Raw genomic sequence first — 23,546 nt, forward strand, 5'->3', positions numbered from 1 at the left:
CATTACAGGAAGGGCACTCTAAGTTTGAAGTGTGTGTATGTGTGTGTGTTTGTGTGTGTTTGTGTGTGTTTGTGTTTGTGTGTGTGTGTGTGTGTGTGTGTGTGTCCTGTTCTCTCAGTCTTGCGTGTGACTCTTGAACAAACTTGTTGGTCTTGATTCTCATGTTTTGAGCTCACGGTCAGAGTTCCTGTTTTTTCTCTCAGACTGACTTCAGATCAGAAGATGAGTGATGTGGAGGAAGAGGAGGACAGAGCAGAGTCTCTAATATCAGGCTGTCTGTCTATGAAGAGTGACCAGTCAATAGAACCTCCTCCCCTCTTCAGTAATGAACCTGGACCCTCAGACACAAAGTAAGAGACTGTTTTTACTGTCAGCTGACCTGATGAAGATGATGCATTGAGGATGAAGAAATGCTAAAAGATTTATACTCGTGATGCAGAACTATTAGTGTAAATACTGTTTCAAACTAAGATGGATCTTTTCTGGGTTTTATAGCCACAAAGGTGGGTTTCTGCTGATTGGGTTTCTGCAGCAGAACACTTGAGAACCTCCATTTCAGAATTTACATAAATAAACCAAAATATTTAAATGTCCAAACGTTGCTGTAAAGATTTGCAATCTGAAAGAATGTCCTTCAGAGGATTTTTTTATAATATTTTATATAATATTTTTATTATTTAGTTGATTTGACTTTTCCTCTAATCAGCTGTTATGACCTGCCACTTCTGTTATTTTTTGTAGAATATTTGAATGAATGCCTTCATTTCATAGTTGACAGTAGAAAGTGACATAAAACAGACTGATTTACAGAAAAGGAAACTTAAGACATGCTGTGTGTCTTAGACTGTTGGTGTACCAAGTAGACCACTTCTAACCTCAGTTCAAACCTAACTCACTCAAGCTAAGCTGTAGGATATGATCAGCTCTTCTTTAATGGAGCCGCAGAACGTGTTTGTATTAAACAAACTACCGGTAGATCACTACATGTTTAATAAGACAGTCAGATAGGAAAAGCAGTTATTAGTGTTTATGAAAGCAGGAGAGTTGAAATAAAAGGAACATTTTCATTACAGACTGAATTCAAATGAAACAGTAACAACACTGTTACTGTTCACTGTTAACATCGGAGCTTTGAGACAGTTTTGGTCAAATCTAAATACAATCAACAAATCATTTTAGTTATAACAAAATGTTTCACAGAAAGAGGAAATTGAGTGATGTCTCTGAGGAGGAGCAGCCGCCCAGATCCAGAACCAGAGCTGGACTGCAGACAGCCAGTCAGACCTGCACTGTACAAAGTAAGTCTGTACATTTGTGTGTATATAACATTTTCAAATGTCCACTGCTGGAAAATAGCATCGGGAAGGAACTTGTTTTGGTGGAACGTGTACATTCAAAAGTAGTTTTAGTCGTGCAACAGAAAACTCTGATTGGACAGATAGTCTAGCTAGCTGTCTGGATTTACCCTGCAGAGATCTGAGGAGCAGTTAACCGTAGTCCCTGGAGTTTAAAATTACAACACAAAGAAAGTGGAAGGAAACGGACATCAGCGAAAAGACATGCATCCGGCAGAATTTCCTGCGGCACCGGAGCAATCCTGGAAGTGGAATGTCGTGGATATAGACTACAGGTCTATAGACACGCAGTCACGCTAACAGCAGCCTGAGACATAACATTTGGCACAGGCTTTGAACAACAGCCCCCATCTAGCTTCCTGCTAAAGTCTTCTCTAAGTCACAAACACACGTGTTGCCCTGAGATCGACTTATTGAACAAACGACCAAACAAACCACTGAGTAAAAGTGCACTGCTGACATCCGTTTTAAAGCTACAGTGAAGTGCTCATTAGCTGGTCAGTTGCAGCACATTAAGCAGCTGAAAAACCCACCTGCTGGTATCAACATTGGTCAGTCTAGATGCTTAACAGGGTCCTCTCACTTCACTACCTCTGCTAACAAAACACTGCCTGTCCTCAGCCTGTAAACTACAGCTTTCTGCTTGTTTACTTTGTCTCTCACAGTTTTTCTGTGCTGTGTTGTGCTAAGCCATGAATAAATACATTTCCACTGCAGCCTCACAGCAGGGAAAAACTGAGCTGAGCTGTTGTAGCTCTGCTTCGTAGCCAGCCAGCCTTTGAATTTCCCTGGCTCGTCGCCATTGTCTCTGTCTTGTGTTTAGTGGTAGTCAGTGTAGTCAGAGTGTGCAGTGAGACAGCTTGAGCAGGGCATCCGCCCACCCAGCCAATCATCATCGTATTTGCAACGGTGTCACCATCCATTTATTTTACTGTTTACTGATAGCTTTAGTCATGTCAGAAATTTGTTAACTTACTGCTAATATAAGCAAAAATTTCCTGTTGCTGCTGATTCACATAAGCTGCTGAGGCTCCGCCTCCTCTGCTGTTAATCAAACGCGTAAACCAACACACAGTCAGAGGCCGAGAGACAAAGGAGCACTTCTGAGGTTTCTCTTTAAAAATAAAAAACACTATTAACAATGAATTTAATTTTGGGCACCCAAATAGCTCAGTTGGTGGAGCAATGACCAGATTGTCAACTTTTCTTTTTCTTGTTTTCTCTCTCACCTTTGTCTCTTTTTCTAGTGAATGGTAGTCGGCATGAACATAAGATCAGTGTGAAGAGGACATATGAACATGTTTCTGAAGGACCTGGTAAAACAGGAAGTGGAACATCCCTCAACAGGATCTACACTGCAGTCTACATCACAGATGGATGGAGTGAAGAGGTTAATACCCAACATGAGGTTTGGCAGCTTGAGATAGATTTCAAGATGGAGGCCCTTCATGAAACTCCAATCAAGTGCAGCGACCTCTTTAAAGCCTTACATGACAAACAGAAACACATCAGAGTAGTCCTGATGATCGGCGTCGCTGGCGTTGGAAAAACTTTCTCAGTGCAAAAGTTCTCTCTGGACTGGGCCGAGGGTTTGGAAAACCAAGATATCAGTCTGGTGATCCCTCTTTCATTCAGGGAGCTGAACTTGATCAAAGATGAGCAGTACAGTCTTCTCGAGCTGCTCCGAGTTTTCCATCCAGCATTACAGGAGGTCACAGCGGAGCAGCTCGCTGGCTCTAAAGTTCTCTTCATCTTTGACGGCCTGGATGAAAGCAGACTTTCACTGGATTTCAAGAAGAAGGAGGTTGTTTCTGATGTCACACAGAAGTCATCGGTCAACGTGCTGTTGACAAACCTCATTGAGGGGAAGCTTCTTCCCTCAGCTCTCGTCTGGATAACTTCCCGACCTGCAGCAGCCAATCAGATCCCTCCTGCATGTGTTGACAGGGTAACAGAAGTACGAGGCTTCACTGACGCCCAGAAGGAGGAGTACTTCAGGAAGAGAGTCAGTGATGAAGAGCTGTCCAGCAGAATCATCTCCCACATCAAGACATCCAGGAGCCTCCACATCATGTGTCTGATCCCAGTCTTCTGCTGGATCACTGCTACAGTTCTGGACCACATGTTGGCTACAGACCAGAGAGGAGAGCTGCCCAAGACCCTGACTGACATGTACGCACACTTCCTGCTGGTTCAGACAAAGAGGAAGAAGCAGAAGTATGATGAGGGACACGACACGAGTCCACAGGAGCTGACAAAGACCGACAGAGAAGTTCTTCTGAAGCTAGGGAGGCTGGCGTTTGAACAGCTGCAGAAAGGAAACATCATGTTCTACCAAGAAGACCTGGAGCGCTGTGGTCTGGATGTCACAGAGGCCTCGGTTTATTCAGGAGTTTGTACAGAAATCTTCAAAAGAGAGAGCGTGATCTTCCAGAAAACAGTCTACTGCTTTATTCATCTGAGCGTTCAGGAGTTTCTGGCTGCAGTCTATTTCTACCACTGTTACACCAACAGCAACACAGAGGTACTGGATGACTTCCTGGGAGAAGGCTGGAAATCCCAGAATAGTTCCTTATACCTGCATAGTGATTCTTACCTGACTGAGGATGATAATGATGGTGACACTGACTCATCTCTGGATGTCCTCCTGAAGAACGCTATGGAGAAATCCCTGATGATTAAAAATGGCCAGCTGGACCTGTTTGTCCGTTTCCTTCATGGACTCTCTCTGGAGTCCAACCAGAAACTCTTAGGAGGCCTGCTGGGTCAGACAGACAACAGTCCAGAAATCATCCAGAGAGCCATCAACAACCTGAAGGAAATGAAGATGTACGAAGTCTCTCCTGACAGAAGCATCAACATCTTTCACTGTTTGATGGAGATGAACGACAGCTCAGTCCATCAGGAGATCCAAGAGTTCCTGAAGTCAGAGAACAGATCAGAGAAGAAACTCTCTATGATTGACTGTTCAGCTCTGGCCTACATGCTGCAGATGTCTGAGGAGGTTCTGGATGAGTTGAACCTGCAGAAGTACAACACATCAGAGGAGGGACGACAGAGACTGATTGCCGCTGTGAGGAACTGCAGAAGAGCTATGTAAGTACAGACGTGATTAACATTTTTGATCAATGTAAAGCTTAAGTCCTCAGTGTTAGAGTGAAAATACACACTTTACAGACATGCCCAATATAAAAGGTACACTCTATACAAGTTTTCTTAAATAGTTTAAACATGATTATTAAAAACATTTGTACATGTTACACTGCAAATGTCTTTGTTGTATCAAATGCTTTGAGAAGAAGACAAATCTGGCACTCAAATTTTTTGATAAAGGACTGACCAGCTGGGCTACAGCCGCTAATGTTCATGTGCTTTCTGATCTAAATGCATAGAGTCTGTTTTTATAATAAAAGTGTCAATTTGATTATATTTTAAATTTTACATTATCTGTAATCACAGACTTTCTGACTGTCTGCTCTCTGAGAGTCATTGTGAAGTTGTTGCCTCAGCGCTGAAGTCCAACCCCTCCCATCTGAGAGAGCTGAACCTGAAAGACAACAAGCTGCAGGATTCAGGAGTAAAGCAGCTGTGTGCTGGATTGAAGAGTCCACAATGTAGACTGGAGACTCTGAGGTCAGTTCATGTATTGCGCACACATTAAGTGTATTTAAAGTGTACTTTTCCAAGGAAGGTTAAAAATCAAGGGCAACTGGACTTGGTTAAAGGTGACTCAATGTTTTCAAGCAGAAACGTCATTTAAAGTTATATCATTAATTTTTCATTCAGATTGAGGGGCTGCAGTTTGTCAGAGATCAGCTGTGCTTCTCTGGCCTCAGCTCTGAAGTCCAACCCCTCCCATCTGAGAGAGCTGGACCTGAAAGACAACAAGCTGCCGGATTCAGGAGTGAAGCCGCTGTGTTGTTTTTTTGAGAGTCCACACTGTAGACTGGAGACTCTGAGGTCAGTTTACTGACTCGCTGTTACTATTATAGACCTGATAGGTTTAATTAGCAATTGAATCTAATTTATGTACAAAAGAACGTACCATAAACGTAACAATACAGTTGTAAATTTTCCTTTTGTTCAATATTTACATGTTTATTACAAAACAACCTGTGTTTGTTTAAGAAACTGTAGATAATGTCCACTGTTAGTTGTTAAAGTAAATGAATGTTTATACTTTTTGGTAAAATAAATCCTTCAGATCACACATAGCTGTTTTACGTATAGATAATTGTAATTGTAAAGTATTGATAATATTGGTCCTCTTATCACAGACCTGACTGAGGTCAGCATGTTATTAATTTGTGTTGACATGAATAGGTGTATGAATGTTGTGGTGACATTTGGATGATGTCTGTAGAAGGCTGACATGATGATCCACAATAACACAATGACAAAGTCTCTACTCCTTTCAGCGAAACGCTCATTGATTAGCACGTAGTAATGTTATGCTTTCAAAACCTGAACACATCTGATTGGACTATAAATGGATTTGTATCTACATAATTATTCATTCAGATTGATGGACTGCAGTTTGTCAGAAAGCAGCTGTGCTTCTCTAGCTTCAGCTTTGAAGTCTTCCCATCTGAGAGAGCTGCAGCTGAGAGACAACAACCTGAAGGATTCAGGAGTAAAGCTGCTGTGTGGATTTCTGGAGAATCCACACTGTAAACTGGAAATTCTGAGGTGAGTTCACTGACTCTCTGTTACGTTTATAGTTATAGAAGTTGTACATTTCTTGTGTTCATATGTTTCTGTTTCTTCTTCTAAATTTAGTCTTTAGACACAAAAGACAGATTTTGTGTTTGTTAAAGAAACTGTAAAAGATGTCCACTGTTAGTTGTTAAGCCCAGTTCAGACCAAAGATTTGTGATGAAATGAAATCGTGTTAGAACGTTGCAGGAAAAGTTGCAACGCTCTGAACCGGCCCGTCTCATCTTGACTCAAGCCAGCTGATGGTGGCGCCTGTGACTCAGCCAGTCAAGTTTCAAGTGGCTGGTTTTAGAAAGTATCACACGTCACCTGTTTCAACAGCCAATAGCGAAGTCAGCTACTAATCATAGAAATAAAAAAGAAAGTACAATTTTTGGGGTTTCTGTTAATTTAAATGTGTTTTAACAAATAATGTCTGATATTGATCCTTCAGAAAACAGCTATTTAAAGGATCAATATAGTATTGATCCTTTAATCACAGACCTGACTGAGATCAGCAGCATGTTATTAATCTTTGTTGACATGAATAGGTGAATGAAAGTTGTGGTGACATTTGGATGATGTATGTAGAAGGGGGACATTATGAAGATCTGCAATAACACAATGACAAAGTCACTCTACTTGATTTAAAGAAAAGCTCATTGATTAGGACATACAGTGGTAATGTTGAGCTACACATTTAAAACCTGAACTAATCTGATTGGATTATAAATTGATTTTAACTCTTAACTGTTTTATCATTTGTTCTTTTTTTCAGATTGATGGACTGCGGTTTGACCGAGATCAGCTGTGATTCTCTGGCCTCTGCTCTGAAGTCCAACCCCTCCCATTTGAGGGAGCTGCAATTGAGAGACAACAAGCTGAATGATTCAGACGTAAAACTGCTGTGTGATCTTGTTGAGAGTCCACACTATAGACTTGAGATTCTGAGGTCAGTAGAGGATTGGAGTCAGTATTGAACTAAACATAGTTGGTATCACAGCAAAGATCCAGTATTTCCTGTAAACCCCCAACCTTCTCAGTGAAGCTGTGAGAGGAGAATGATGTGAGGCTTTAGCATTGGACAGAAAGACAGACAGAGAGAGAGAGAGAGGACAGTCAGCCACTCAGATACGCCAGAAGCTTGTTGTGATCATGTGTTTGATATGATATCAAGATGACTGGTCATGTTTAAAAAATGGATTACAGCATCACAACTTCATCATCAAATTGTCCAAACATCAAATCTGATCTCAAAGTTTTTGTTCTCTCATTTGAACACCAAGCAACTGATCAGTTCATCTTTGTCGCAGCTCTGAGATCAGTCAGACTGAAGCCTGCAAATCACTGGCTTATATTTCATAGAAATAGCATTACATTTAGCAACCATGTGGTCTGTATACAGTGCAGAAGCTCTGCTGAAGTCCAGTAATCACAAATGATGTTTTACTGTTCAGTCTTGTGAACATATCGGACCTTTAACATCATCTGTCCTTCTGTCATTTGTTTTGTCAGAATATTTTAATAACAGACTCCATATTTACATATTTTTCATGTAATATTTAAAAGTAGACTAAACTCTTAAATGGTTTTTAACAGCTTTGAACCCAACAGCAGTAAATCCATCATAAAGTGAACAGTGAACATCTCCCTGTTTCTGCAGTAATGAATTGACCCTTTGCTAAGCCCCGCCCTCCTTAGTTACTGTTGGTATGTCTGACAAGCTTTTGTGCCTGGCACGTCTATTACAGTCATGGGGGTATGCTTCGAAGGTATCACCTCCTGTTAGCATTCCACTGACTGCCATTTTTTTTTGCGTCACTTTGACTGCGAATAACTTTACATCTGAAGCGTTTAAAGACTCTATTTGTCCATTGTTTATTTCTAAAGAAACACGACAATGTATAAAAGGCTCCATTACCTTGTACCTCACGTTATGGCTCTGTAGCAGACGTTTTTGTAAAAATAGGCTAACGATTGTGTCATAACCACGAGACTTACTGTCGCACAGTAGAGGAATTACCGTATAGTACAGGAGACGCTGGCAGGCAGTTTGGACTTATACTAGCTGTTTAGGTTTATTTACTAATGTTAACTAGCATGTTAGTTAGCAATAATTAACCTGTGCTTATGTTATCTCCTTACATATACCTACACTCTCCATCTCTGTAAGATTGGGAATGATTGAGATTTCTCTTGGCACAGCTACCAGAAGACTTCCAACTTTCAGACAGGTTGCTCACGTCACATTATGTTGTCTCTGTCAGTTGGAGGCTGCTCAGTAAAGCAAGAGATCACCGGAAAAGTGCTTCTAATAGCCTTCACTGGTCTCTGTCCAGAGCAACGGGGTCTATTGGTCCATTATATATATGTCAATGATTACAGTATGTATGCACCGGTGTCAGACATTCCCAAGGAGATTAGTAATTTTTGGAGAACAGGTGAAATATCTAAGAAAGCAAGACAAAAGGGACTGCAGTATGCAATCAAGGGATATATCCACGACATAATATTCAACCGATTAGAGAATAATTTCATAAAAATTGAAGCTAAAGCCTATAGGTCATGCCATAATGTGAGCCGCCTCATACGCTGACCCATTCAAATGGTAAACACACAAACTGAAGAACAGCTATGTTCATGCACAGCAGGGTAGTGAAATTCGAAAATAACCTAATAATTAAAAATCAAACAGCTTATCCATAAGTATTGTGGAATAAACACAAGACATTAGCCTGAATCCTTTGCAATGATTACATTCTCCTGCTTATATTTTTAGCGATTAATTAAATGCTGAAATATATTTAAAGTATGTCACTGAGCCACCGTCTTGCCTTTAATCATCTTATTTTACGTTCAAATATATGCATTATGAACAAAGAACCGTCATTATTTCCAAGCAATGCTGTGCTGACTGAGCTAACTAGTTAACATTAGCATGTTCTTGCCTTGGAGCAAACGTAGCTAGCTAGGTGTTTTTGTTAATCCTGTCGACATTTAGTTGTGAATGGGGCCTCCCACACTGCTTGATCCGCGCCCGGCATTTCTCCCCTTGGGTTTTAGGTTACGGGAAGGGATAAAATTCCACCACCCCGTCCAAACTTCCAGGATACCAGGGTATCGGATTTGCACAATCCATACGCACAACGCTTCGGCATGTTTCCCTCGCTCGAAAGCTTGACAGACCTCCCGAGCCTAGTTACGGTTGGCCTGTTACGTTTTTTGGGCGTGGCTTAGCGAAGGGTAAATTTTTCAGGACTCTCAGCAGTTTTTTTCATTGAAATCTGGTCTGGTCTGTGAGCTTTGAGCTCAGTATGTTAAGTCCAATCCATTAACATGAGAGCTGAAAAGAAGCAGGCTATGCTACAAAGTCACTCCACTTATGGTCTGAACAGGACTAAAGTCCCTGCTGGTCTTTATACTGGATGTGCTGCATCATTGACTGACAGCTGATGAAGGGAGTCTCTGTAAAAACTAATTTATCATTTCTGTTGTATTCTTTTTTCATCAGATGGAAGTGGACTCACTAAGAGTGATCAGGAAAGAGGATGTGTTGAGACACGATGTGGAGTCCACCATCCTCCCTGTGTATTCCTCTGGATCTGGACTGCTCTGCTGCTTCTCTGTCCTTCCACACAGTCTCTGCAGACACACTGGGACTCGTCCACTCCTTCTGCTCCACACTCTGCAACCACCTCTTCCACCCTCCACCTGGACCTGGGTTTCATTTTCTCCTTATTCATTTAAATATTCTGAACCCAATGTGCCTCTGCAGATTAATTCTGTTCATGACAACAACTGTAGATTAACACAGTGGTTCCCAAAGTGGTCCCCAGACCAGAGGTCCTTGAGTGTGTTCCAAGGGGTCCACAGCAAAAAGGGGAATCCTTTTTCCATTAACATCTTCACTATAACTCCATCCATAAATAACAGAAAGACAGAATGTATGACCATTTTGGTTATTGGTTTCATACCCTTTGTGTAATAAAACATCTAAAAAAAAAAGTCCTATAACATGGAGGACGGAATTGTATCATTGTAGTGAATGTGACATACAGTACATAATTCACCTTTGTTGTTAAATGTTATACATTTAATTTACTGTCCTTAGTCAATTCATGTAAATACGTTTGTTCAGGGATCGCGGTCCCTTTAAATGTGTGATAACATGGGACCCGTTGGGTTGCTGGGCAGCACCATTTTCGGATTTAATTGTTTTTCCTATAAAAATAAACAAGACACGCATTTGTGTGCTCAATGTGAGAAGTTGTCTCTTGCAATTTACTGCAATTTCCACATCACAATATATAATGGGGGCCTGTCGTCTAATTTGTGTAAGTTTAGGGGTCCATCACGTGAAAAAGCTTTGCCTTCTGTTGCAGCTCCACCCTGTGGAAGAATGGAGCATTGCAGTTAATTCCCACATATTTCTTAATAACAACGGGAGATGATTTTTGACACGTAAAGTTACCTTATACTAATACCAGCCATTTCTCATATAATAACATAAATATTTGCTTGTAGCAAACAAATGGAAGATAAAACCGAATTGAATAAAAGCTTCACTGAAGTTTCTCAACTGACTACAGACAGATTATGTCTGGACTCTGTTGGAAAATCAGCACCTTATGTTTTATTTTGTATCGTTAATGTGAACTGATTAACATGCAGACTCTAGTGTATATCTAGTAATCGTGTCTATAAAACAATTACACACAGGAAAGGAATCCTAAATCAAAACATGTTTTTTTTTGTAGTTTATTAGCCTACAGTTTAATGTGACCCTGCTAGTTTATGGCAAAAACTGAATATATCCATTCAGATGTGTTATTTGAATGGATATTTCTTCTTCTGCATTATTTTTTCTTTCTCAGTGACAAAATTGTTCTTTATATCGTATATTTTTTTTATTTTGAATATGCTGTGACGTTTATTTTGAAATCAATGTAGTCGAATATGATACTCTGGTAATTCTTCGGTTTTGTGTGATTCAAATATTTTTTATTTCTTCAGTCGAAGAGGAAACAAGCAGAGTTTATGTATTTCATCTATGTGTAAGTACATTTTGAGTGAACTCATTTTTAAAATAAGTTAGCTAACTTTGTTAGCAAAGAAATTTAACCAAAGTCAGTGTTAACTCTCACTTTGGAGTCTGGGTTTATTTTCCTTCTTTCTCCTTTTGTTATTTTTTGGTCTGCTGGCTCTAATGTTGGTTCATTTAAAATTAATTTACCTGGGGCGCCCGGATAGCTCAATAGGTAGAGCAGGCGCCCATATGTAGAGATTTGCTCCTCAATGCAGCAGGCCAAGGTTTGACTCTGACCTGTGGCCCTTTGCTGCATGTCATTCCTTTCATGTCTTCAGCTTTCCTGTCAAAATAAAGGCCGAAAATGCCCAAAAAAATAATCTTAATAAAAAAACAAATATTTAGGCCTACCTGAACAAATAACATGTAATGTGGACTAACGTACAAGTTTACACTCTTGTCTTTATTCACTTGCAACTTCATTAATGTCAAACCATGTGTCTGGGCGACTACTCAATTCTGATTGGCTGCTTACAGTAGGGTGACCAAACGTCCTCTTTTGCCCGGACATGTCCACTTATACCTACTGTCCGGGCCGTCCGGGGGCCGACGGGGGGGTTTTATAAATTCATGAAAATGTTTGGTTTTCACTGTTTTTCATGGGACCATTAAGCGTATACTTAAATTGACTGCATGGCGCTTTGCACACATTACTACGGTACTTTGTTGTGTGTCGTAATTCCCGAGAGGCTGCCTTGGGGGCCGCTCTGAGATGCGCACATACACAGGGACCAGAGCAGACAGCCATAGACAGTATATATATATAAACTGGACCACCAGACCCCGTGTCTCTGGACGGAGACCAGTGAAGGATTTTTGTTGAAGCTGGATTTTCTAACACAGAAGAGGTCATATTTAGAACATTATTTCATATTTATTATAAAAGAGATCTAATATTTTGTTACAGGTGGTTACAGATTTTATTTTATTTTATTACAGAAGTTATTTTTGCACCATTGAGCACTCCGTTACATTTACTTGAGTAAGTTTTTGAAAAAATTATACTTCTAGGAGTAGTTTTAAATCACTATACTTTTTACTTTTACTTGAGTAGATTTGTGAAGAAGAAACTGTACTCTTACTCCGCTACATTAGGCTACAATGAGCTCGTTACTTTTCTTTTTACCTCTTTGGTATTATACGCGTCAATGTTTTTATCGCCCCCGCGTACGCCTCATTTTAATGTTTTATTTTGACAGAGAGAGAGACTTCCGCTAAAGGCTCTACCACGTGACTGTGTTTCACCAATCAAACGTTAACGTAGTTGTGCAGTCTCGTCTCGTGCCCATACTCAAACCACAGACTCAAACTCAGCGGCGCGGACGGGTTAGCTTTACAGTCGCAGCAAAACAAAAATGGCAATGTCAGAATCAACAGAATTTTACAGCTGGCAAAAAAAATTAAAAATAGCCGACGCTGTAAATGCGCACAACTCTTATCAATATCACTCCCCCATCAGTCAGGCACAACATCTGACAATAATTAGTGGGAATGCTGTTCAACAGCATTCCAACTATTGTTATTCGTTTTTTTTATTATTCTTATTCCGTACGTTTTTTGGCTCTGCGTAACTTCTGCATACTTTCACCTATTTAAACCATTCAACTTTTCAAATGTTCAGCTCTTTCAGCTAATGATGGGACTTCTTCAACTTTTTTTCTACTATTTATACTTTTTAAAATATTCAGCTTTTTAACACTTTTTTTTAACATTGAAGTGAATGAGAGCCGGCTTCAAATCCTTAAAATCTTCTTCCGCTCCCAAAAGTTTCAGCTCCTTCATACTTTCACCTACAGACGCCAAACAAACTTTAAAATGTTCACAAAATATTCAGCTATCCAAACTTATCTTTTCAGTTAGATATCTTTTACAGTTTTTGTGAAAAAGCTGTTTAACTTTAGTGATCATTTCAGGAAATTTTATCGATTAAACAGAGTGTGTATTGCGTTTGCTAGAGTGGATGACATCACAGCTAGAGGGTGAAGCTTCGAAAAAATTATCTTAGTTCCTTGTCTGTAAACTGCTCTCACGCCCACAATATCTACTTGTCATACACAATTTATACATCAAAACGTAGGTATTTTTGTCTAGTTTCAGAATATCTGCTCAGTTTCGTGATACGCCTTTTACTTTTGGCTGGTTGAGCTTCCAAACGACAAGAGTAACACAACTCCCTCTATTCACTCTCCTGTATAACTTTCTTTGCATTTCCCAGCGAAACGCACAGCGAACCACTTTTTGAAATCGCTGATATGACCACATTTTTATGTTTATCCATATACATTTTATACCGATACGTTCACAAAGGCCTTGTGGTGCTCAGGATCACGTCATTTGACTGATAGCCGTTATCGTTTTGCCACTGTGAGGCTTTGTTTGAGAGCTCGCTCTCAGGGACTCTGAATAGCTGAAGCACAGCACAGCTGACAGATTCAGCAGGTGTTGCTCATCAACTTGATTACAGACATCAAATCATGTTTATAAACATATCCACTGGCCATTCGTTACCATGACAACACTTTCACAGACACACCCAGATACTACAGGCAGTAATATGAACAGTAGTCTATACAGATACTACAGGCAGTAATATGAACAGTAGTCTATACAGATACTACAGGCAGTAATATGAACAGTAGTCTATACAGATACTACAGGCAGTAATATGAACAGTAGTCTTTACTCTTTCTGTCCTCTTTCTGTCCTCTTTCCTCTTTCTGTCCTCTTTCCTCTTTCTGTCCTCTTTCCTCTTTCTATCCTCTGTTCTCTTTCCTCTTTCTTCTTTCCTCTTTCTGTCCTCTCACTCTCTTTCCTCTTTCTGTCCTCTTTCTTCTTTCCTCTTTCTGTCCTCTTTCTTCTTTCCTCTTTCTGTCAGTAAGAGCTGTGTTTCAACTATTCTTCAGCTTCAGCTAAAGACCTCACAATGTTCTACATATTTTGTCATTTTTCAACTTTTATAGCCAACAATTCAGTTTAGCGTCAACTTTGAACTTTTTAATGATTTCCACTTTTTCAACTATTCTCACTACTTCAACTTCTTCGTACGGATTTGAGCTATTCATCCAGTTAGCTTTAGCAATTCAGCTATTCAGCATTCCCACGCATTTTCTGCAGGAAATGCATTTTCTAGTTACACTTGTACTTTCCATAAGCTGCCGTTGCTTTAGCCTTTTATTTCAGTTGCAACACTAGAGGTAGCGATGGTGAGAGCAAATAAAAAATATAAAAAACATAATTCAAACCGCTGTGCGCATTACACACGGGGCTGTCGGTCTCTAAATGTTTTTTGTATGAGCGCACCCCTCTCTTTTTCTCTCTCCCCCTCTCTCTCCGCGCACCGAGCTCCACCTGATCTTCTAAGAACGGTGAAGCCGTTATCAGTGGAGTATTGATTGGTTAGTAGGTGTGCTTTTACACCAGTTGATCTCTGATCGCCAACATAACCTGCTCCCGACCAGGTTAGGCGTCCAGCATAAGTTACCACGGCGATTGAACCCGATAACAAGTGATCCACCTTTGTGATTGAAAGCATATTTACCTTAGTAAAAGTGGCAAACAGCAGCTCCATTACCTTCTGCCTGCAGAGCCTGGTAAAAAAAAAAAGGTAGCCTATAAAGGTTTGGAAATTTGTGTTACTTGTGCTTATTTATTTTTTTGTCAAGTGTCCTCTTTTTTGGAAATTAACATATGGTCACCCTAGCATAAATCATATCTTTAAATTCAAGTGACAGAGCTAAGCAGCAAATCTTCTGCTGATCTTTGAAAAACTCAGAAAGTCCTTCAGCAACACTTACAGCTGTTCTGGAGGTATTTACACAGTCCACAAGAGGCGTTTTCTCACTACATGGTACCTCCTATGCACAGTAGGCACAGTAGACAGTATTAGGAGTATTATTGTACAACTGTGTTTTTTACTTGTGTGAAAAAGCAAACATGGTGGCCACACATGAATCGCATGTAAAACGGCATGTCACAAAGATGAGATGTCTGATAGCTGAAGACAACACAGGCATGCAGATTTAAGTTTCTATGTGCAAAGGCAACCAGTTTAGCATCATATTAAGGGAAAAAGCCAACTCTTCTAGTCTGGAGTCTGGGGGTCTATTGTCTGTGCTTACATTAATATACTTGCATACATTTTCTTTTTGAGTTTTCGCAAGCTCCAATATGAATACCATTTTCTTTTTTGTCCAGGCCGGAGAAAACGACCTCGGGAACAGGAGGATGATGTTCGAAGAAGCAGCCCTGAGAAGGGAGGAGATGGCAGCAACTGCTGCCTTCAATCAGGCCTTCCTTGGGACTCTGAGCCAGCTTGTGCAGGCGCTGCACAGCAAGCAGGACTAGACGGTTCACCTACTGATAAACCTACAGAATTGATTTCAAAATTTTAGTTTTAACTTTTAGAGCCCTACATGGACAGACGCCTCAACATATCGGAGACATGTTGACCCCTTACTATTCTTTCCGCACTCTTATCCCTCCTAGGTCAAATCTCCTATTTCTCAAAACGCACTAAACTAACGCGTGACCACGCTTTTTTTCCGGCAGTTGCTTTCCAAATTGTGGCAACCGCCCTGCCCGTGCCGGGGGCGTGGGCCGCTTATTGTTTCTTTTAAAAACAGCTGAAGACACTACTATTCAGACAAGCTTTCAGTTGACTGAGCTATCATTTTTTATGTTTTGTATGATGTTTTTCAAATTGTTATATTCGTTGCTTGTGAAGCACTTTGTGATTTTATCTGTGATAGGTGCTATATAAATAAAGCTTACTTACTTACCCCCAACCCCCAGACAAATGTTAAATATTGCACAGTATGTTGGTAGAAACCAACATACTGTGCAATATTTAACATTTTAATACTTTTTATAATATTGACAATTCTGTGCAATATCATTACTTCACACCAAACCATAGCTACCTCTATTTTTTATATATGTAAATAGCGTCACACAACTGTGCACCTTACCGCTCCACCTTTTTCTTTGCACTACTTACTTTATTACATATTGTTACATTCTGACACAAAAAAAGGAGTTGCTTTTAATGTTTGGACACTGTATTTTGCTATTTAGGATCCTAACTTATGTATATAGTTATTTGCGTGTTTGCACATTTTTTCAATAACACCCCGTTTTTTTTACTAACTAAAGAATGTTTCTTTCATCATGGCTTCATATTAGAATATTAGTCATTTCCAATAGTGTACACTGTTTATAACTTCAAAAACGACAATATATTAAAGGTGCTCTAAGTGATGAGACGCGTTTTTTAGGCTTCATTTTTTTGTCACATATAGCAAACTTCTCCTCACTATACGCTAGCTGCCTGTCCCCTGAAGCAAGTCAGCACCATAGATCTCACCAGTTCTACATCACAGTCCTTTCTTTTCATAAGGCAACGCCACCTTCCCTTCAGTCTACCAGAAGCATTTTCAACAACCAGTGCCCTGCAGATTTTCTTGTTGTAAATCTTCTGCTCTGCTGTGAGCCGTCCAGCGTCATGGAATGGTTTTAAGGGCCAGTTCTGCAAGTGATAGTCAGAATCCCCCAGGATGTAGTAGCCAGCATTAACCCCACCGATGCTCCTGGTGGAAGCTGGAAAGTAGTTACCATGGCTGGGTAACTCCCACAATGTGGATGGTCTCAAAACCCGAGCATCATTTAGAAATTTAAAGTTTCTGAACACGTAACTTTAACTGTATTTCAAAATCCACGTTCCTGGAAATATCTTCGCTCTTTTTGTAAAACACAAGCAAAATATTCCCAATTTTTTTGTATAATATTGGAATTTTATATTGGATAAATATCAGTATGTATAAATATAAATAGTATAACAATATATTTTATTATATTTTACAAATTGAGGTGGAGGATGTGCCATTTTTTTGGCTACCATCTATGTTTGGATTATGATAAAGGATTGCAAAAGCTTAGTCTTTTTTTATCGTGCAACAGACAGAATAACTTCCAATTCAATACTTTTTTATAGTGTCAGATCCTAGGACACTTTAGAGATAAAGTAGGTCTAGACCACGCGATAATTTACAGAGACAGTAAAAGAAAACATTACAGAAAAAGTACTTTAGTTTGAAACTACATTTATTTACAGTATATGACTTCAACATTAGGATGAGAAAACAAAACTCATTTTAATCCAACCTGTTCAAGCCAAGAGAGATTCTTAAAACGGGTGTGTGAGCACACACCCACACACACACACACACACACACACAGTAAATGAGGAGGGAAGGACAAGCACTGATAGGTTGATGCAGGTACATAGAAGAACTGGGAGGAGCAATGTTGACAAACTGAAAGTGTTCAGTCAGTTCAGACTTCATTTTGAGTCGACAGAACAGAGCAGGAGGAGAAAAACTGAAGGCTGAGGCAGGGTGAGTGTTAATCCAACAAGTTATTATTTTACTGTCAATTTCTCTCAATCAGTCTTCTCCCTGTGGACCGTAGAGGAAAGAAATGTAAGAATTAACTTAACCGTTTGATTTATCCGGAAACAAAGTTGTGATTGGCTGAATAATACAGATTAAACCTGCTGTAACCCATGGCAACACAGATGTAAAGAAAACTGACCAGCTGGAGTGCTGGATGGTTTTATTGGACTGTAGTGTGTATAGTTTATAATGTGTGTGTGTGTGTGTGTGTGTGTGTGTGTGTGTGTGTGTGTGTCCTGCTGACTCTTGAACAAACCTGTTTGTCTTGATTCTTGTGTTGTGAGCTCGCAGTCAGTGTTTCTGTTTTTTTCTCTCAGACTGACTTCAGATCAGAAGATGAGTGATTTGGAGGAAGAGGAGGACGGAGCAGAGTCTGTAGTATCAGGCTATCTGTCTATGAAGTCCCTAGATGTCTCTCCCCTCTTCAGTAATGAACCTGGACCCTCAGACACAAAGTAAGAGACTATTTTACCGTCAGCTTGTCGTGGAAGTTTCCTTTGCAGCATGGGGGGGGGGGGGAATTTCAGAGTTTAGTAAATTGAAACAAATAAGACAGACTGAGACTAAAACCAAGTTGGGTTTTTGTATTTTATTAAAAAATATATATTTGCAAATATAGGATCAACATGATTTCACAAAAGTCTGCAGCCCAGTGTGGAGTCAGTTTCTCAAATGAGTGAACAAGAACACCAGGCTTTTATGCATCTTCAGAGTGACAGCACACACACGCACTTAGATTATTATGACGCTACAGTTCTTACAGGCAATCTGATACACATGAAGACAATCAGAGAAATACAAGAGACATCTTGGAGTCATTCACCTCCTCCTCCCGGTACGACTTTCACCCCCCAGTTACATCTTAACTGGCATGGGAAAACATGAGATAGTTTTAGGGTGACCTTGTCCCCCCCTATCTGTTCAGACAAACAGTGCTCACATTTTGTTCCAGACTGGATGTCTCACAAAGTTAGAATCAAAATCTGCATGTGGGAATGAGAAACTCTTTCAGCATTTGTGAGAGAATTAAAGTAGAAATAAAACATAAAAATACAAGGAATTATGCTTAAATGTAATTTTTGCCATTACAAGCTGACCATGGAAGATGATGCATTGAGGATGAAGGCAAAATGTTTTGTTAAAAGATTTATATTCATGATGCAAAACTGTTAGTGCAGACACTGTTTCAAATGAATGTCAATCTTTTTGGGGTTCTATAGCCACAAACTACTGATTGTATTTCTGCAGCAAAACACCTTAGAACCTCCATTTCATAGTGTTGTTTAAAGCCACTGTAGGTAGGATTGTGAAGATCCAGGACTTAGCCAAATAATTTGAACATCAACAACTTCTCAGTCCCTCCCCCCTTTCTGCTAATGCCCAAATGGTCTCCTAAGCCCCTCCTCCCACAAGGGAGAATGAATGCGTGTGCAGGAGCAGTGATTGACACGCAGTTAGACACCCCCCTCCCTAGCCCTGATTGGTGCATCTGAACAGGGAGCTGTGGATTTTTGCAAATCACACTACAAGATGTAGGTGGAGCCAGAGGAGCTGGATTATTTTTTTTAAATGACCAGCTTCATGTAGTTCTACTGGAACATAGGGGCAGTTTCAGCAAATATGACAGAAAGTTAGTTTTAGAAGGCTTACTTATTGCATCTTTTAACAGCATTTATAGAGAAGCTTTGCTCAAATATAATGAAGGAAGTTTAAGCTCAAAGCTCTTCTGACTAATGATTCAGAGATGTATCTGAAAGATAGATAGATGATAGATAGATAGATAGATAGATAGACAGACAGACAGACAGACAGATTTTTTATTGATCCCAAAAACATGGGACATTACAGTGTTGCAGCAGCAAAATATCAGACACACAGCACACATACAGAATATACATTAAATAATAGGCTAAAATATATATGAAATAATAATAGAACACAATACAAGAACAACTATTTAAAATATATACAAGTTGGGAATAAAAAAAGCTGTTTCACTAGTATTGATAAAGATGTAGATAAACCTATTGTGCAAGGTGCATTTAGTGCAGTGGTGATGTCTATGAGTCTTATCTCACACTCAGTGATGAAGTGTTAAAAAGTTGAATTGCCCGTGGTATCAGAAGACTTCTGTAGGTGATATGACTCTGAGTTGTACTGGAAGTCAGAAAAGGACTCAGCACAGTCCCCTGCGGAGCCCCCGTACCACTCACCACCACATCAGACAGAACACGGTCCAGACGGACAAACGGTGGTCTCTCTGTCAGGTAGTCAGTGATCCAGAAAAGAAAGAGTTGAATTATTAGTAAGTGAACCTTTGAGCTTAGATTCTCTTCACCATATATTGTTGGACACTTTTTTGGTCTTTTATTCTGGCTTTTTATCAACTAAACAATCCATAAATAGAGACAATAATCATCAGCTTAAATAATAATTAAAATCTGTAAATAAAATAACATTTAGATTAATATTAAAGAACAATTCCGGCCCAAAATTAACCTAGGGGTTAATAACACATGGGTACCGTGTCAACCGTTCTCTGGGATCTGTTCTCATGCTAATCGAACGTGTATGTAGTTTGAAACAAGCTACCGCAAACCGGTGATTAGCTGCTAACGCTAGCTTTCGGGCAGAGAGTAAATCTCTATTTCTACACCACTAACAAGGCTCCAAATATCACCACACTTCCACGGTAGCATAATGAGGCTCTCTACATGTAAACCGAAGCATTGAGAACTTTGTAAGCATACAAGTTTATTAAAAAGATAGATTAGAAAGACAGTACCATTCATGTTTACATGAAAACAGTCATTAGCCGTCGAATCACGAACGCTGTGTTTGAGCTATGTTACTGGTTACTGGTTGCACGACGTTCGTCGTTCGACTGATCAGGACTGTTATCCAAGATCCAAGATCAATGCCAGAAAGTTTACATGTAAACATGTAAACTGTCTGTACACTTACAAAGTGTAAAGACCCTCATTATGTTACCGTGGAAGTGTGGTGCTATTTTGAGCCTTGTTAGTGGTGTAGAAATAGAGATTTACCCTCTGCCCCGAAAGCTAGCGTTACGAGCTAATCACCGGTTCGCGCTAGCTTGTTTCAAGCTAGAGACACATTCAATTAGCATGAAAACATCGGTCGACACGTATACACATATGTTATTAACCCCTGGGTTCATTTTGCAGCGGGATTGTCCTTTAAGCTATGATTAGAATTTGAATACTACATCACTCTGTACAAGGCGATGTGCCTTTGCCACTAGAGATTATATTTGTCAGGGTTATTAAGTTTTATTTTTCTATTTCCTGTTGTTCATTTTTGTATTGTTCATTCCTTTTTTTTTTTTCTTCAGAATGATTCCTTTTTCTATTCCAGTCGTTACCACAGTGCTTTGGGGGCGTCTCGCGTAATAATCACTAATGATAGATTCCTTCAACTGTATGAAAATGCATTTTATTTTACTTACTACACACAATGAAACATTATTAGATGCATCAATACAACTTCACTTTCCTTAACAAATACAGTGATAAGTTATGATACTGTATGGACTACTATAGCATACTATCAGTCTTTACTACACTTGCAACATGCTGTTGAGTTGTTTATGTATGAGTATAGCTAGCCATAATGTTTAATAATCCGTACGACACTTTAACTTATAACCAGTGGTGTAGTCTAGTTTATTGTAGTGGATATACTACAATAGTCTCTCTGCATGATCCAAAGCGTTTGTTGAGTTTGCGGTAACATTACTCAACCTGTATTTGCGATAAACAAATGGCTAAAGTGAAAGTGTTGCCCCAAAACAATGTTGTTACTTATCATTGCACATTTTTAAGTGGGTATATGAAAATGCTGGAGCTTCCTTATTGCGTATACCTGCGTAGGACGTAGACTTCACCACCGCTTATAACTCATCAAAAGTCACATTTAAAATGTTTTATTACTGTTGATAGCAGCATCAGAAAGCATTGTGCATGTTTATGAGTGTAGTCATCAAGCACTATGAATGCATTATAACTCACTTTGAAATCCCCCATAATACACTACAGATGTGGTTTTCCAAAGAAAGTGTTCCATCGTGTGACAGACAATTTTTTAAATCCAGATGTTTAGAAGAATATTAGTCCTATACGTAAGTTTGTAAAAGAACCCATTACAGGAAGGGAACTCTAAGTTTCAAGTGTGTGCACTGTAGTGTGTATAGTGTATACTGTGTGCATCCTGTTCTCCCAGTCTTGCGTGTGACTCTTGAACAAACTTGTTTGTCTTCATTCTCATGTTGTGAGCTCACAGTCAGTGTTTTGGTTTTTCTTTCAGACTGATTTCAGATCAGAAGATGAGTGATTTGGAGGAAGAGGAGGACGGAGCAGAGTCTTTAGTATCAGGCTGTCTGTCTATGAAGTCCCTAGATGTTTCTCCACTCTTCAGTAATGAACCTGAACCCTCAGACACAAAGTAAGTGACTATTTTTACTGTCAGCTGAACATGGAAGATGATGCATTGCTATTCCGTCCGGTAGCTAGATACCGCTGGTACCACTGGTGCCATATTAGCACCGGATTTTAACATGAGCCGTTAAGGTGAACAGAAAATTGCGTTGCCTGGCAAACACGCATGCAAACGCGAGTGTGTGGAAAGCGGTCGCACAACAGCTGAAACGTGTTGCGCACAAATGTAGTGTTTAAACTTTAAGCAGACAACCAAATAAAATATTGACTTATTTTAAAATAAGATTTTCCATTTTTGTAAGTTTTGATTTTTTTTATGTTTAAAAAAAAAAAAAAAAAACACAAATATTGAACAGGTGGTTGCCAAACGGGGGCAACCAGAGGCCACTGAATGGTTGCCAATTGACTCAATCTTGTTGCCAATGGCAACTGAGAATCTGCAACTGTCGATCCCTGCACATTCAAAAATAAATCATTCGTGCCATCTTCTATGGGTGTGTGACGAGACACCCAGCTCACGAGATGAGACACGAGATTGGGTTCTCAAGATTGAGACGAGACTTTAACTCTGTTTTACTGAAAACTTCAATGAAGAAATAAGTAATAGTCCTTTATTCAATCAAAAGTCACAAAATGAAAACTGAGCACTGAAAGGTTTTGCCACAAACTGAAATGATTGGCTTCTCTTCTGTAAAACTAACAGTTACAATGTTACTTAGTCAATATGTACGGAGGAGAGAGAGTCTCTTCACTCGGAGAACCAAGGTTACAACGTAACTAAGCAACGTAATGCTAATTTCAAGGCTGCTGCTCTGCACTTGTGTAGCCTACTGATGGCGAGACACTTTTTACCTCGACGAGAAATCTTGTCACGTTTAAGATCTCGTGGGGACGAGATCTCGTCACACCTCTACCATCTTCCTATCAATATGTCAATGGGTAAGCCAGCCTCCACAAAGCGTACCTCCTATGGTGCCATTTTGATGCTAATAAGCCATCACCTCCCGTTAGCATTCCATTGACTCCCATTCATTTTGGCGTCACTTTGACAGCGAATAACTTTACATCTGAAGCGTTTAAAGACTCTATTTGTCCACTGTTTATTTCTTAAAGAAACACGATAATGTATGAAAGGCTCCATTACCGTTTTTGTAAAAATAGACTTACAATTGTGTCATAATTCAATTCAATTTTAATTATAGTATCAAATCCTAACAAGAGTTATCTCGAGACACTTTACAGATAGAGTAGGTCTATACCACACTCTATAATTTATAAAGTCCCAACAATTCTAATAATTCCCCCAAGAGTGAGCATTTAGCGACAGCGGTGAGGAAAAACTCCCTTTTAGGAAGAAACCTCAGCAGACCCAGGCTTTTGGTAGGCGGTGTCCAGAGGTGGGTAGAGTAGCCAGAAATTGTACTCAAGTAAAAGTAGTACTGTTACTTCAGAATAATATGACTCAAGTAAAAGTAAAAAGTAGTCATCCAAATAATTACTTGAG

General features: G+C 39.6%; 1 protein-coding gene across 6 annotated transcripts in view; it reads left to right on the plus strand.

Moving 5' to 3' along the window:
* Positions 1-23,546, plus strand: part of LOC120552556 (NACHT, LRR and PYD domains-containing protein 12-like) — a 50,263-nt gene that overhangs the window by 7,613 nt on the left and 19,104 nt on the right. Inside the window, exons 4-11 of one of the 6 annotated variants that reach the window (XM_039790707.1) lie at positions 204-350; positions 1,201-1,298; positions 2,603-4,451; positions 4,815-4,988; positions 5,142-5,315; positions 5,877-6,044; positions 6,829-7,002; positions 9,562-10,313. In XM_039790707.1, the coding sequence (XP_039646641.1) occupies positions 204-350; positions 1,201-1,298; positions 2,603-4,451; positions 4,815-4,988; positions 5,142-5,315; positions 5,877-6,044; positions 6,829-7,002; positions 9,562-9,580 (2,803 nt within the window). In that variant the 3' untranslated portion in view covers positions 9,581-10,313. Of the gene's footprint in view, positions 1-203; positions 351-1,200; positions 1,299-2,602; positions 4,456-4,814; positions 4,989-5,141; positions 5,316-5,876; positions 6,045-6,828; positions 7,003-9,561; positions 10,314-17,449; positions 17,529-17,902; positions 18,041-21,911; positions 22,050-23,546 lie in introns of those variants that run through there. The other 5 variants (XM_039790711.1, XM_039790714.1, XM_039790713.1 and 2 more) reach the window with 5 other exon arrangements.

The sequence above is a fragment of the Perca fluviatilis genome, chromosome 22 (genome assembly GCF_010015445.1).
Source record: "Perca fluviatilis chromosome 22, GENO_Pfluv_1.0, whole genome shotgun sequence".
NCBI classification, from domain to species: Eukaryota; Metazoa; Chordata; class Actinopteri; order Perciformes; family Percidae; genus Perca; species Perca fluviatilis.